The sequence below is a fragment of the Miscanthus floridulus genome, chromosome 18 (genome assembly GCF_019320115.1).
Source record: "Miscanthus floridulus cultivar M001 chromosome 18, ASM1932011v1, whole genome shotgun sequence".
In the NCBI taxonomy this organism is placed as follows: Eukaryota; Viridiplantae; Streptophyta; class Magnoliopsida; order Poales; family Poaceae; genus Miscanthus; species Miscanthus floridulus.
The window spans coordinates 43,777,162-43,793,051 of record NC_089597.1 but is presented as its reverse complement, the minus strand read 5'-3'; the positions used below and the strand labels follow the sequence as shown (position 1 = coordinate 43,793,051).

Here is a 15,890-nt window from a genome sequence, read left to right as displayed (position 1 = left end):
AATCCACGTCTGATACAAAAGTCCTCGAAGGTCACGTGTCTGCATTAGATTACTATGGTTTAATTTAAAAAATTATGATCCCGATGCAACTCACGAGTATATATATATATATATATATATATATATATATATATATATATATATATATATATATATATATATATATATATATATATATATATATATATATATATATATATATATATATATTGAAAAACCTAACTGATATATATATATATTGAAAAACTTAACTGAGCTTAGTCTTATATATATTAAAAAAACTTAACTGAGCGTAGTCTGAAAAAGAAGGCACCCGGGGCATCACTGGAAAATCAAAGCCCTATGTAAAACTCTAAACTGGATGCCAAACTTTAAGCGCCAAAATAAAATAAAAATGTATAACAATGATTTTTGTCTCTGTCTCACTAGTCACCACCAGTAAAACAACCAGTCCACCCACGTTTCTGCATGGTATCAAAGCCCTGTGCTCCTTCCATGATTTGCAGAATTAGACTATCTCCAACAGCAGACGCATCACGCTACCCAAACGCAAAATGCCAGCTCCACGTCGCTTTACGGCAAAAACACACGGTCCAACAGATGACACAAACGGCGAACCCATTTTGGGTAGGAGGTGATGGAGAACGCAAATCTGCGTCGTCTCTCTCCTCGACCCAAATCTCCGGCGTCGTGGACGACGACGGGGCCAGGAGGGAGCGCGACGGGGCGCGGCCGGCGCGGCCAGGCGGGAACACGGTGGGGAGCGGCCAACGGGGCGAGGCGGACCGGCTCAGTGAGGCGGGTCCATGGCCGGTGCGGCGAGGTGGGCCCGCGATGGGGAGTGGCCGGAGTGGCCAGATGGGACTGCGACGGGACAGAGGCGGGTCCATGGCCGGCGAGACCACCACCACAGTCACTGGCCACCACCACCACCGCCACCGCTGGCCACCACCACCGCCACCACCACCACCATGCGCCATGCCGCCCGCCGCCAGATTCGGACGCCACCGGCCGGATCCGGGAGAGGGAGGGCCGGGGAAGAAGAAGGAGAGGGAGGGCCGGATCCGGCCGGGAGAGGGAGGGAAGAAGGCAGGCGGCGTCCACAGGCGGGCGCCGTGCTGGGGGCGAGCACCACCAGAGCGACGGTTGCTGTCCGCTCCGGGCGTCGCGCTAGCGCCAGCGGCAGGGAGGGAGAGGCTCGGCACTTGGCAGGGAAGGAGGCGGGCGGGCGGCGGCACATGCAGGGAGGCGTGGGATCTGCGGCTGGCGAGGAGCGAGGAAGAGAGAGAGAGAGAGGCCATGGGGAGATCTGGAGGAAGAGGGAGGGAGGGAGGGGAAGAGAAGTGGCGAGGGGAGAGAGATGTTGGAGGAGCTAAATTTTAAGTGCGGATACTTTTTACTATACAGGACTCAAATCAGAGAATGGGTATTATATTTAAGCACGTATTGTTGGAGACAATCTTACAGCCCATATCGCCATATCCTAATTCCTAACCATATCACATTTGACATACACAAGCAAAAGAATCGTCGATGGACGTGTATTCTTTTGATCTAAATCTCGTATGCACTCCTTTGGTTCTAAAATATTTATTGTTTTCGCTTCCAAAAAAAACTTTGACAAAATATATATTAAAAAATATTAAAAATTTATGATACATAATTGATATTATTAAAATGATCTTTAAATCTAGTTTTTTTATAAATTTATTTAGAGATATAAATATTACGCGTGTTCTTGACAAATCAAATGAAACTTACGGCGCAGAAATCAAAAGCGACGGATAACAAATCACATGAGCAGAGACGTGTGCTCCGGCGCTCCCTGATGTCTCGTTAGCGCGGTCACCGGAGGATGTTCTGGAGCAGGATCTCGTTGAACGTGTCGACAGGCCCGGGCATGCACCAGTGCACGCAGTCGTTCTGCACCCTGCCGCCCGCGCCGCCGCCGGCGAACGGGTCCTTGTGCATGTACGGGCCCGGGTGGCCGTCCGGCCGCAGGTTGGCCAGAGTTGTCACGTCCAGCGCCGCGAACCGCAGGCCGGACCCGGCGCCGGCGGCGTCGGCCGCGGTCTGCACCGCCTCCACCACGGTCCTCCGCATCTCCGACTCCGTGTACCCCAGCTCCTTCTCGCCGTTCCTGTACGGCCGCTTCTTGGGGCAGGCGCCGGCCTTGTCCCAGTCCCCCTCGAAGTGCGCCGGCGAGAACGTGGTCAGCGCTACCACTTCCCTGCGCACGGCGTCGCCGTGCCGCCGGGTGACCTCGGCGAGCGTCCGGTGGATGGCGGTCTTGAACACGCCGAAGAAGTCGGTCTCGGTGTGGTTGAGCTCCGCGCAGTCGTGGCACCCGACGACGCTGCCGCCGTCGTGGTAGATCCCGGGGAGCAGGAACCAGTGCCCCACCGACAGCACGGCCGCGTCGAGCGCGCCCAGCTGCGACATCCACCGCTCGTCGAACGCGTCCAGGAACACGTTGTTGTGCCGCACGCCCGCGCGCTCCGCCTTCTCGGCGACCTTCACCAGGAACGGCGACCAGAAGACGGACACCGTGGCGTTGTGCTCCCGGAACACGAACCGCCGGAACCTGTTCTCCTCGCCGTCCCGGTACACCAGCTCTGGCGCGGAGCGGGACGCCAGGAGGCACAGTAGCGACTCCGCCTGGTTCCGCGCCAGGGAGTCGCCGACGAAGGCCAGGTGCTTGTTGCGGAGCCAGCTTAGGAACGCCTCCGGGGAGAAGGCCGGCAGGTCGCAGCGCCGTGGCCGCCACCGCCAGTAGAGGTAGCCGGTGTCCGGCCGGCCGTGCGCCATGCAGTTCTGACCGTCCTTGAGGGTGCCACAGCTCGAGCCATTGTAGAGCGGCGAGCGCGCGTCCTGCACCCACTCGCCGTCGGAGTAGTCGCACGGCGGCGCCCGCGCCGGCGCTGGCACTTGTTTGGCTACTACTCCTGAGAAGAGGCAATGCAAGATTAGCTCATAATAATAACCTTCAATGGGTAAAGAACAACTAGAAAATGAGTTGCAAGGACTAATTTGCACAAGAATTTAGGAAATTATAGATGCCCAAAATGAGAGAACTGAAGGCGTCAAAGATGGTAACTACTGCTGTTCAATAAGATGCTTTCCTTGAGAAATTGGCATGAAACTCGGAAGTAGCATTCATACTTAACGGAAATCTGCTTAAGCACTCAACCAATCGAGCGTCCAAATCAATCCAGGTACAAAATTTGTACAGTACATTGCAACAACTACTGTGAGAAATTAACTGGAAAACCTACTTAGGTGTACCTTGAGTTCGTTGATTCCTCAATACTTCATCTCCTTGCTGAGGAGGAGGAGGCGGAGGAAGCAGCTGCTCACGCGCATTCACCCGAGCTGAGACACCCGCTGCAACCTCCTCTTGTACCTGCGCCACCACCACTGATTTCTCAGATGCGGGTGCGGGGTAGAAGATAAGGTAGTGGAAGAAGGCGAGGGCGATGAGCGCGTAGAGGGCGTAGGTGACGAACTGCTTCTTTGGAAGTACGAGGCGGTGGTTCTGGAGCTGATATTTCTGCAGGAAGTTGGTGACCATGACTGAAGGAAGGTGGGTCTGTATGTTCAGCAAGAGGAAACCATGGAAGAAGCCGAGGCAGAGGAGGGCGGCGGGACCCGGAGATCGAGACTAGAGAGGGAGAGGGAGACGGAGAGAGGCAGGGTGGCCATAAAATACTATTTTCTACTGACGGCAAGGTGCCTTGGATGCTTGGACTTGGACCTGGACCATGGTCGTGTAGTTTAGCTGGGCCGTCCGTACATACGGAGTATACTACTCCCGTTCAAAAAGAATATGTGATCCAACCAAATTTCGAATAAATTTATTTTAAAAAATAATTTTATAATATTAAATATTATTTAGTTCTCTCAGCACAGAATGTATTTATAGTACATCTATTTGTTATCATTGTTATTGTTATAAACATATCGAATTCAAATAGTTTGGTCCTCGCCTAATAAAGCACAGGCAAGGAAGTGGGTAGTATTATGCCGGCCGACAGCCTTAGCGCAGCCGCAATGGCTGATTTATATGCTAGTTCTAATTATTTTAAATTTTTTATATTTTAATAGAAGAGAGAGAAAAACTATCTCCATCAAAAGATAGGCTCATACATATAATCCAAGATCATGTAAAATGTTACGTGAGGCTATCCATGTTATAAAATACTATATGCTAAAAGCTAATATTATTAAAGAAATTGACTTAGAGCTAGAAAGTAGCTTATACCATTGCGGGTGTCCTTAACCAATGTTGTGGGACATGGCGTGGTGGTCTAACGCCCTGTTTGACTCATTATCGGCTAATGATTAGCTAGCTAATAGCTTATATCTAATATTAGCTAGCTAACTATTAGCTACCTATAAGGTGTTTGGATGCACAGTTTTCACTAACATAACTATTAGCTGTTATTATCTTATTTGGTCTAATTAGTAATATAGTTATTATATAGAGATCCAGTTGACAATTAACTATTTTATTAGTTGTACCTCTTTGGATCAGAAGAGATAACTATTAGCTATACGGATCTAACAGGCTTAACTAGCCCGACAAAACAATAGCATAGATTTCGAAGGCAACCGATGATGCAATGGTCACTCTGCGCATCTGCATCTCAAATATTGCAGCGAGCGCAGACTATATTTCCGCTTCGGCCAAAAAAAAAAGTTCGTGGGAGCTAAAGCCAAGAAACTCCATTCTGATACACGCGCCGTGGAATCAACTAAAACTGTGCGTGTGAAGGATAAGTCCCAGCAGAGCAAGGCCGAAAAAATTTGCGCCAGCAGATGCGGAAGAGCACGCGAATGGTTTGGTTTCGCGCCAGGAAACTTTCCGTCAAATCTGACCTCTTATTTCTTTTCCTACAAAACTGAACCGTAGGAATCGAATCCTATCGAATGTTTTCTTTGTATTTCCTGTGAACCAAAGGCAACTATAGAAAAAAAATCCAAGGGTGCGTTTAGTTCGGCTGGAATCGGCATTTGCACAGTGTTGATGTGATGGTGTATTTGTGAATTATTGTCCAAATATTGACTAATTAGGCTCAAAAGATTCGTCTCGCAAAGTTCAATCAAACTGTGCAATTAGTTTTTTATTTCATCTACATTTAGTACTCCATACATGTACCGCAAGTTTGATGTAATGGGGAATCTTCTTTTTGCATAGTGCCAAAGTTGGAAGTTTGAAAAAATTAAACAAGGGCCAAAGAAATCTAAATCCTATGCCAATCCTACAATCCAAAGAGGCCCTGACTATACGTGTCACGAATCCTACAAAATTCATGTGCCAATCATATAATCCTAGCTTTATCTCCTGCTACATCTGTAGCGGCTCCAAGAGCTCGTTAAGTAAGGGCCTGTTTAGATTCCAAAAAAAAATTTGTGCAGTATCCGTCACATTGAATCTTACGGCACATGCATGGAGTACTAAATGTAGACGAAAAAAAAACTAATTACACAGTTGGTCGAGAAATCGTGAGACGAAACTTTTGAACCTAATTAGTCCATAATTAGACACTAATTACTAAATACAAACGAAATGCTACAGTGGGCCAAAATCCAAAAAATTTTGGATCTAAACGGTGCCTAAAAATCGGCTCTCAGTTAATTTTTAGGAGACAAATAGATTGCTGTTACCATGGCAGTGGGAGCCGTGTCAAAGTGGGCTAAGTATTTGATCCGATCTGAAGTTTTACTTTTACTACTAGTCCCGTACCCTTAGTCCTTTGTTTTCATATGCATTTGCACTCGACAAAACCATCACCACCGACTTCATATCCGCTTAGAGCCAACCTCATATATTAAGGTGTCTTTTGATGTAGCGACGGGCCATGTGCATTGTCTGATTCAGAAACCTTTATACCTAACCTCCTCCGCAAGTCCCTAAGAGCAGGCCCAACGCAGGCTAACAAGCCTGTTGGCTTGAGTCTAAAGTAGACTGTACAGCTAGACATAGAAGGGCTATAATTGCTAGGTCAACACAGACCACTCCACCTCCTGCTGAAGACCATGACATGGTCCACTAGCTTTTCTCCCTCTCCTGTGTTACTTTCTGTCACATGCATAGAAAGATGCCGTGGAGAGGCTACACACAAGGCCACATCACGGTCTCCTTCGCTGCCCCGCAGCTATTGTCAGATGAAGATGTTGTTCCCACTGCAAGACACTCTACCACCCTACGGGACTATAGTTTGCGATGACCTAGACAAGTGATACATACGTGGACTCTAGGGCAGCACTCCACGCTGGTGCGTTGGGGAAGGTTGATGGAAGACATATGCTTTTGCCATGTCAGCTAAGGGCAGCACCAACACACGTACTACTGATGGTGGTCTTAGTTCAAAATTCAGGTTACACGTAGATTTGGATGGGTAGAGGCATATGGTCTTCCAACGCAAATCAGTGAAGCTACTAGACTTCTAGTCCCATCAACCTCTCTCAATGCACCAAAAGTACCCGTTTCTTTTCTATTCTTGCCTTGCTTTTCGTTCCAAAGGCTTGGACCAAACGTTTCCTGCCTGAGGCACCGGTGACCTCTACAAGTCATTCTGATAATCTGCAAGCCACCACTTTATTTTGCTCTAGAGTGGCATCCAAGCTTAGCTGTCACACTAAGGCATATGTACACCCTAGAGCGTTGGGCCTGCTCTAACTTAAGGCTTATTTGGCATGGCCCCCTCATTAGGGCACCACCAACATGGGCTAATCAAGTTGTTAGCCTCATAAAAAAACTACAGTACACATAAGCAAATAGAATAGAGAATTCTCATCCTCCCAACACAGACACACAACTCTATAGCAGCTTTAAAATGATCTTGCAGCTTTTTCATATGATGTGCAAGTGCCAGGGACACCACCCTTCCTGTCCAACGCGAGACTCAGCGGTGGCCTCAACTTTTCGTTAGATGAAGCACTTGCAGCCTCTGCAAGTCGCGTTGGGGCTGCTCTCAAGTGCTCCTCTAGAGGAGTGAGGAGCCACAAATTGCAGCTCTGACTTCTGACCCTAAAACGGCTTCGAGACCTTTAATGTTAATCTAAAAAGGTACATCTCCTAAAGTCGGTGGGATCTACGTAGGCGCCGGTGCAGACGTCTTCTTGGATTTGCAAACCATCTAGCATTGTATTGGAAGCGGGCTTCACGGCTAGGATTTGGGAGGTGGAGATTTTGGGAGTGTATGGGGCTTTATCCTTCATTTTGGCATGCATGGCTTCCATTTTGGGCGAGAGGAATCAATTTTGGTGCGTTTGGGTGGAGGCGTGGTAGGATTTGGCACGTGGTTGAGCGGGCTAGTGTGGGCATCGCACTAGATCAAGGTAGAGGAAGGATGTTGAGCAAAGCATCGAGGCTAGCACCAGCAACTAGCTAGAGCCTAGAAGTAAACCTCTTAATCAATGCGCGAGCATTAGGAACAGTAGCAACGTGTGATTTTTCTCCTTCTTGATCTAGGTGTTCTTCTTCCTCCTCCCTTTGTACTCTACATCTTCCACTTTCCCCGCCACCACTAGCCTAGGGATGAAACCGGATCAGATATCTATCCCATATTTTTTCGAATCTTGCAATCGGATATGGATCATGTCATATATTGATACCTATATCATATACATATCTGAAATCTGATTTTGAGTACTCGGATTTAGATAGGTATGTATATAAATGTTCATATTTAGATACAGACTATCCATATAAGGTTTTGACCCTTTTCGGGATGGATGGATATCGAGAAATATCTATCATGTTCTCATCCTTGAACCATCCTCCATCGCTGCCCAGGCCGCTAGCAAGAGCACTAGCAATATTGACCACCCACCACTACTACACTCGTACCTTTCACAGCCACGTCGTAACCCCCATCGTAGTCCAATTTTATCCTCGGCAGTAAGTTATCGGCAGTGATAGTTGTAGTCATCACTGTCCCTATCTGAGACTGTCTGTGGTGTACACTCATACCACCATATTGGCTTATGATCCGTCTATGATAAGGTCCTTACTTCCATCGCATTGGAGCACGACCCGGCTATGTTGGTATACACTAACGCCATCATGTTGGCTTATGATCCGTCCGTGATCAGGTCGTTGTTTCTGTCACATTGGAGCATGACCTGCCTTTGTTGGTGTACACTAACACCGCTGTATTGGCTTATGATCCATCCGTGATTAGGTCATTGTTTCCGTCATGTTGTACCACGACTCGCTTATGTGGGTGTACACTAACATCGCCATTTTAACCAATGATCAGGATCACAATCGCCTTGCACAATGACCCAATTGTGTGCAGTGCATGTTCACCATCGCTTTGGCGCCTGACGCGTTTATGTCAAGGTGGACATCACCATCACTTCAACGTATGAACCGTCTGGTCATCAATAATGGTCACCGTCGCATTACAGTACGATTCGGCGGTGATACACTATTGACCCCTGCTGCATGAGACGAATAGTGGTGGTGTTGGCCGTCTGCTTCACCAACGATGAGTGTTACGACGGTGATGATAAAACAGACAACGACCCTTACATCCGACAGTGATAGAATTGCATCCGATTTTCACAATTTATTTACTAATTCAGATGGGCCTTAATAACTTGCTGAACACACACCATATAGATATAATCATTACACACCATTCATCATGTCCACAACAAAGAGTACTTTTTATAATAAGAAGCGACACTAACATAACAACTATGTCAACTCAAGAATTAACACAAGCGGTACCTAGATAGGAGAATAAATGTTCTGCTCCCTATAGACTTGCATAATGAAAACAAGGTAAATGTGCTCCGCTCCTTCAGATTGGCACTCCTACTTGCAAGGCAAACCTTCCTTTAGCTTGGTAGCCAGTGCACCATGGACCCAATCGTTCAAAAGCACTTAGACTCCACAACCTGCACAAAGCAGCAGCATTGATAATATTCAACATATAATTGCTTTAGTTACCAAGGCAAAATTGGACTGTATATAGAATCAAAATAACTCTCTACCTAAAGAAAGAACGGCATATGCAACTTTACTGCTCTCCTACTAACTCCATGAACAAGGGAACATAAAAAAGATAGTGAGGTCCCTTCGGACGTAGCCTCTAGGTAGGTCTACAATACCGCATGACCTGGGCAAGGAGGATAAGAACTTTTCTGAGGTTCATGTCATATGCGATCAGTTTTTTGTCCTCGCCAACAAGGAAAATCAAAATCCATTCCAGGTGAGCTTCAATCACTCTGTAGTTCGCATCGCAAACATTGTAACCAAATTGAATATTGTCCCATCCAAATATCTCTAGCGTGGTCACCGTATGCTTCAGTGTCCAATTATCAGTACCATAGTCTTCTAGGATCCAGAATGAAAGCTGATACTTCCTAAAAATACTAGTAGTACATAAACACAACTGGCCCTGAACTTCATGGATGGAGATTGTTTCACCACATGGCCTACAAATTTTCCTCCATGTCTTTCCCTGCATATCAACAGCAACTATCTAGGACAACTCCAGCCAATGCATAGAACTATTAAGGAACACACTTGTTGAATATGTGCATACAACACCCTCGCACCATTTAGATTCCTTAAACATCTATGTTGCACTCTTATATGTGTAGATGCTCACACCTATGGACTCACCCGCCCTCTTCTTCCCATATTCAATCACATGGAAGTGCGAGGAGACTGTCAGATCGAACCCCAAGCGAGCTGAACCAAAAGAATGGTTGTTATCCGGCAAACCAACATTTGTTAGTCACCGGATTGTAGACAACATAGCAAAACCCAACGCACTAGCATAGGATGAGCCCACAACAGCAATCTGAGATCACAACATCCTCAATGGGGAAGGGCAAGAAGGTCAAGGAGGGGTATTCACCGTTGATGTTGATGAACTTGCATTTGCCTTTCCAGCTACGATAGAAGAATCCGGCGACAATCTGGGGCAGCTCCTTACGGTACTCCGATTCAGAGATGAGGCGGTTCTAGGAGCGACAGACACACTTACAGCTGCACAAGGTATGGGTGGTGAGGCATTGGAGGATGAGGATGAATACATGGTCCATGAGGACGGTCACTTTGTTCCTCTTATTGGGGGCCTCCTCCTCCATCTTTAGTTCTTGACTAGGATCTAGTGGAGCAGGGGCGGCAATGGAAGCGGTTGCGTTGTCGCCTAAATCAGAGAAGGAGTGCCTATGGAGATTGGATCATGACCTCCTTAGTAAATAGATGGAAGCTTGTTTCGTACTCAGATGAGTGAAGAGGGGAATCAAAATCCAAGAAAGATGGAGGGAAGAGCGAAAGAATTACCATTGCCTTTGGATCTTGCGAGATTAGCGGCCACAACGGTGATGAGTAGCAGCCCGATCACTGGTGGATCTATGCGGGCCCTGTCGGTGAGGCATACCGCCGTGGGGTACTAGCTTGTTGGTGGTGAGTGGCGGCTTGCAGCCCGTTGAGTAGGGGCGGTCGCGTAGTTCAGCACTGGGGAGCAAGGAGCGGCGATGAGGAACAAAAGCTTTGGGCGAGGAGAAAGACACAGGGTGGGGAAAGTGCTTTGTAAGCAACCCTTTCAAACGCCACAATGGAAATTGTGCACAACTTTTAAAAAAACTCATGGGCTTGGAAATTGACAAAAGTATTACCAACCAGACCGTATATAGGCGGTGGTGAAGGCTACTAGTGGTGGTGAATGGGTCCTACAAAGATGTTCCAGGAGCCACCGCGCCACTGTCGCCGTGGATGGCGACGACTGCTACCTAGTTGAGGGCATCACTCGTTTTACCTGTTTGTAAACCATCACTCGTTCTACCCGACTATAACTAGAAAAATGTTAGATTAAGGGCCTATTTGGTTTCCACCTGCTAAAGTTTAGAACGAAACTCTCCATTGAGAAGGGGTGTTTCATCCATATTTTATTTTATTCTACACGATATAGCCATCTTGGAAACAACGTAATAAACTCTCCACTGAGACTGTCCTAAGTATGAAATAAACTAGAACTGAGTCTAACATTCAACAATAAATCTTCGATTAATATATTATACCCTACATACAATCTACAGGTCTAGGAATTGAAATATGGTATTCCAACGATCCTCATAACTTGCTTTGCTTTGGATAAGGGTCATTTGCATCTATCTCCTTAATACGTTCAATCAATGATGGATCTAGATGCAACAACATTCTTCCATTTGCAAAGACCTTACAAGTATGGGGGTAACCCATACCCGACTAAATAGGAGAATGGAGATGGGGAACAGTCTCGTGAAACTTCCTCTAACATCCCCCTAGGAGCAGTGAGAGGAAGAGGAGAAGCAGAGCAACGAGGATATCTATTCCCACTTTTGGATTGGATTCGTGAGCCAGAATTGCTCCAGCTCATGAAACCAATCCATATGATGCTTGGGCCCTTGCTCTAGTGAAAGATCCAGAAGATCCATCGGCGCAAGGGCCCTTGCTCCAATGAAAGCTCTCCATGGTTTTGATTCCGCATGTTCTAACCATGGATGGCGATAAGTAGTGGGACTGTACCATGGAGGCGTTCCTCCCTACCTTCACAAAACATCCTCTAACACCCAAGACGAGTGGACATAGCCATGGCCAGGTGATGGTGGAAGCTGATCTTGAAGGCCATCTCCCAGCGATGCTAGATCCGATGGAGGTCTAGGGTAGCCATGGCGACAGGAGACTAGGAGCAACTGAAGGGTTTCTCTGGTTTGTCCGATGGTAAGGGAGGAAGAAGGTTGGCATCGGAGTGTGCTTAAGAGGCTCGCCTTACCTTTGCTTAAATAGCCCCACCTCAAGACATGAGCGGGGAAGGAACCATCAAGATCCGTGACTTGTGCGGTCACCCATGCAGGTCAAGAGCGACGGCTTTGCGAAGATGACGGCAAGTGGAAAACGAGGCGGTTTACATTCACTTGCACATTTCAAACTATCTAAAGGGCAGTCTCAGTGGGACTTTATTTTCATTAAATAGGCTGCGTCTCCCACGCGATCTTAGTGGAGCATGACATGTAGCTGCGCACCACCCAGGACTTCCGCCGGGTGGAGCCCGGATTCCCGGGCCACGCCGGGCAGGCGGAGTGGGCCGAGCTGGTCGGTGACTTCGCCGCCGACGTGGCTGTCGTTGTGGCCGCCGTGAATGTGGAGGACATCCTCTGTGGTGGTGGCCAAGGGCCTTAGGTTGTACCTAGCTAGGGCCTTTTTATAAAGAAATCTTCTCAGCTCGTGTTTCTTGATTTATTTTGTTTTGTGCACTGCCGTCTTGCCGTGCTTGTCGATGATCTGATCGTTCGAATGCCGTAGTCGCACGACCTTGCTTGGGGATTGACCCACAAGGCTTAGCCCAGTGCAACTCCATTTTCATGACCGAAGTGTTGTAGGACAGATCCGGCGGCATCGCGCCCTCCATCGACCTCTTTTCTTTAGGTCGACCTGCCCGAGGGGAATGGCCTGAAGTCTAGGTATGACTCCGTCGAACGGAGCACTCACTACAAGAAAACCGAACATCAACAACCAGATTCTAACGACCACGTCCAATATGTGGTTGTCGGGTGCCATTAGCTAGCTTTCTAGGTCCTCTCGACATTGCCCGACGACCACAATTTTGGTGGTCATTGTCCAGACTTGCCTGTGGTCGCTATTTATATTTTTCTTATACTCCCGCACGATCCATTTTGACGCCGGGGTTTCATTTTTCTACTACGATGCTTTTTCCTGCTCTATTTTCCTAGCTGCTCGGTCACTTTTCACAGAGTCCAGCGGGAGGAGATGAAATAAAAATATAAAAATTTTCACGTTGAAAATATGCTGGATATGAGATCGAACAAGTTAACTGTTGAGTTCTGGTTGGCGACTCAACCACTTGGCTGTGTTCCCTTTTGATTCAACACAAGGAAGTTAATTTGTTTTGTACACCAAGTGTAGAATTTTTTTTGTTTAATAGAAGCTTTGATCTAGTAGTTTCATAAGAATGAAGTAGATCTAAATCATCGATTCCATTCGATTTCAAATATTTATCTATTCATCCCAAAAAGAGTGGCATTGTAGAAAATGACACCTCTATGTTAAAGGTAATGTTTGCTCATGAACACTGCTCATAAGTGGTATTTGTTGGCATACACCACCAACTCGTAAATTTGCCGAACCATATGAAACCATGTTTCTTTACCACCGGACATCCCATCCATTAAACTATTTTATTTTTATGTTCCTGGAGAGAGAAAGACGGGTGAATAGACCATATTACCTCTGATCCATGCAGTCATCTTCCATCTCTTGGCATTACAGGCAGCGACACTTATGAGCAACGTGGCATGGTGACCGGCTTGAGCGTGTCGCGCTTCTCTCTGCATTGCATATACGCACAGAAGTTAACAAAAGGAATCAACCAAACCAAGTCATCGAATTGGATTGGGCGATTCTTGTGCGTGTGACGTGAATCGGCGCACCACACATGTTAGGATTTTGTGGAGCGCCAACACTACGCGCATCCTCCACGTCTTCTTCGCCACCTCGTGGCCGTGGCTCCAGATGTCCCCCACCCTAAACTTTGGCCTCATTGACCTCTGCAACTGCGAGTTCGAGCTCCTCGCACTCGCGCTTACGCACCTCCACGCTATATGCATGCTCGACGTCTCCTTCCACCATGGCAAGGACAACGAATGCGGTGCCAGGCGGCACATTCGGTCTCCCAAGCACACTCTCGTCAGGCAAATCGCCAGGGAGTGAGCGGCATCGTTAGAGAGTGGGATGGGCTCTGAGGGCGCTGTGTGGCCGGCCTAGCCGAATGTGAGTATTAGTTATAGCACAATGTTGTAGATCAGATGGTGTTCTAAGGGACTTTTTTTTACCTTGGGCTACTAGTTAACAAATGCATTGTCAATGTCTTGAGATATTATAAAACACTCATTTATAATATAATATTGTCTTCTCATTGTTTCAAGTTGCAAAATGTCAAGCCGTGCACAATGTCAAATCCCGAGATGATTAAATTCATGCTTACATTATTTTTCATATACTATGATTTATGTATTTGAATATATGAAGTGAGATTTGAACAAAAGAAATTCTATGTGCATATATTTTGTTATATTATGAAAAAACTTTCCACTCATATATTTTGGTCTCCCTCCTTAAAAAATAGTATGTACTTCTTTTTTTTTGCGCTAAAAGAAATGTGGGATGCTGATCCATTCTGTTTTGACGCTAAAAAAATGCGGAATGCATCTCTTCAGTTTTGGCGCAAACTTTATTTTTCTGCAGGTACATATATAAATGAGAAATCTCATATCTGTCAAACCTCTGCCCACCGCCCCACCCGCTCAGCTCTCCAGAGCCTAGCGATCCACAAGGACGGTTTCTATAGCGGCCCGGATCCTAGAGCCGCCGCCTCACCGGCCCCTCTGGCGGCGGTCGTCCTCACCGCCCTTCCGTCCCTGTGCCTCCTGCCGCAGCAGTCCACCGCTTCCCTGCACCTCCTCCTGACGTGGATCCTAGAGCCGCCGCCTCACCGGCCCTTCCTGCAGCGGCCGTCCTTGCCGCCCTTCCGTCCCTGTGCAGTCCCTTCCCTTCTATACTCGTACTACAGTGGCCTCCCCATCGTTTTCCACCGGCGCCTCCTGGGGTCAGTTAGCTTCAATTTCTATCTCCCTAATTTTGTTTCTCTGCATTGATATGATACAAAGCCCTACACCTTAGGATCTGACGCCCCTTTGTTCACCTGAAATTAGCTATACCGATCTGATATTGTGCAATCAACTGAACATGCAGCAGTTGTAGATACAAATTAATTTCATAATTTTGTAATGTAGATGATAGATATCTCTGATATATTATGTTGATAACCATCTTGTTACAGAAATCCAAACTGTAGTTGTGTAGATCCAAACCCTGCATGTTTTGCTTGATTATAGTTCTTTTCTTTTAAGCTGCAGTTGTGTAGAAGAAGGTTATTGTGGACATTGCATCCTGTGGTCCTAAACAAGGCAGTATGTATCCTCTCTTCATTACCTAATTCATTGTTCTACAATTTTTTTTTTGCCTTTTATTAAGCTTTGACAATGATGTAGGCTTAATTGATCTAGACAAAGATGATAGATGGCTCTGTTTTGACTCCATATCTATTCACATTTGCATTTGTTTACTTGCTTTTGCTGTATCAATCTAAGATCATCTAAACAAGCGTACATTTTGATTCAAGGATTCTAACTAAGGCATTTGTGTTAAAAATTCATGGATGCAGGGATTGTAATTGAGGGCACATTTTGATTACTCATAGTTCTTTGTTTTTTTCCTGCAGTTACGAAGGGTGTATGGTGTTCTGGACGACAGTGCATCCTCTGATCCTAAAAAGGCAGTATGTATTTGCTCTTTATTATCAAAACCTCTTTACTGTTAAAATTTGAAAGAACGTGGAATCTGAAACTGCTGCCTGGTGGTTGATTTCCATTCACTCAGGCTGGTAGATACCCTTGTTTTTTTTTCTCGAACACGCAGGAGAACTGCGTATCATTGTATTAATAGAAGAAAAAAGAGTCATACATAGACCCAAACCCCACACACACCCCTTGCCATTACACAGACACTAGATCACCAATTAAGACAGACCAAAAAGACGACCCTACATCAGTCGTTTAGGCTGAACCTCCTGCAGTGAGCATGGAAAGTCCCTTGGCTCCTGCCATGCTCCACCAATGCGCCTCCTCCCTAGCCAAAGCCAGAGCCAAGTTAACATTTGGGGTGATACCCTTGTTTTGACTCTGTCCATATTTATTCTCACAGGTAGTCTTATAGTTATTCATATATACACTATATGGCACCAAGTAAAGCATGGATGGACCTAGTTGATGATCGTATAAGTGATGAATGTTTAGATGGAAAC

The 15,890-nt window shown here is 46.5% G+C and overlaps 1 protein-coding gene across 1 annotated transcript; it reads right to left on the bottom strand.

The window, feature by feature from the left end:
- Positions 1-1,694: 1,694 nt before the first annotated feature.
- Positions 1,695-3,676, bottom strand: LOC136521968 (xyloglucan O-acetyltransferase 1-like). Its single transcript, XM_066515758.1, has 2 exons — positions 3,286-3,676; positions 1,695-2,945 (listed from the first exon to the last, which is right to left on the bottom strand). Exons 1-2 carry the CDS (start codon positions 3,569-3,571, stop codon positions 1,846-1,848), a joined length of 1,386 nt encoding a protein of 461 aa, XP_066371855.1. The 5' UTR covers positions 3,572-3,676; the 3' UTR covers positions 1,695-1,845.
- Positions 3,677-15,890: the final 12,214 nt, after the last annotated feature.

What these genes read in the sequence shown, in the direction of transcription:
- LOC136521968 (XM_066515758.1), bottom strand. Translation starts at nt 3,571, where the DNA reads ATGGTCACCAACTTCCTGCAGAAATATCAGCTCCAGAACCACCGCCTC. An exon ending in GAGGAATCAACGAACTCAAG is followed by an intron (nt 2,946 to 3,285) that starts GTACACCTAAGT and finishes GCCTCTTCTCAG; the next exon opens with GAGTAGTAGCCAAACAAGTG.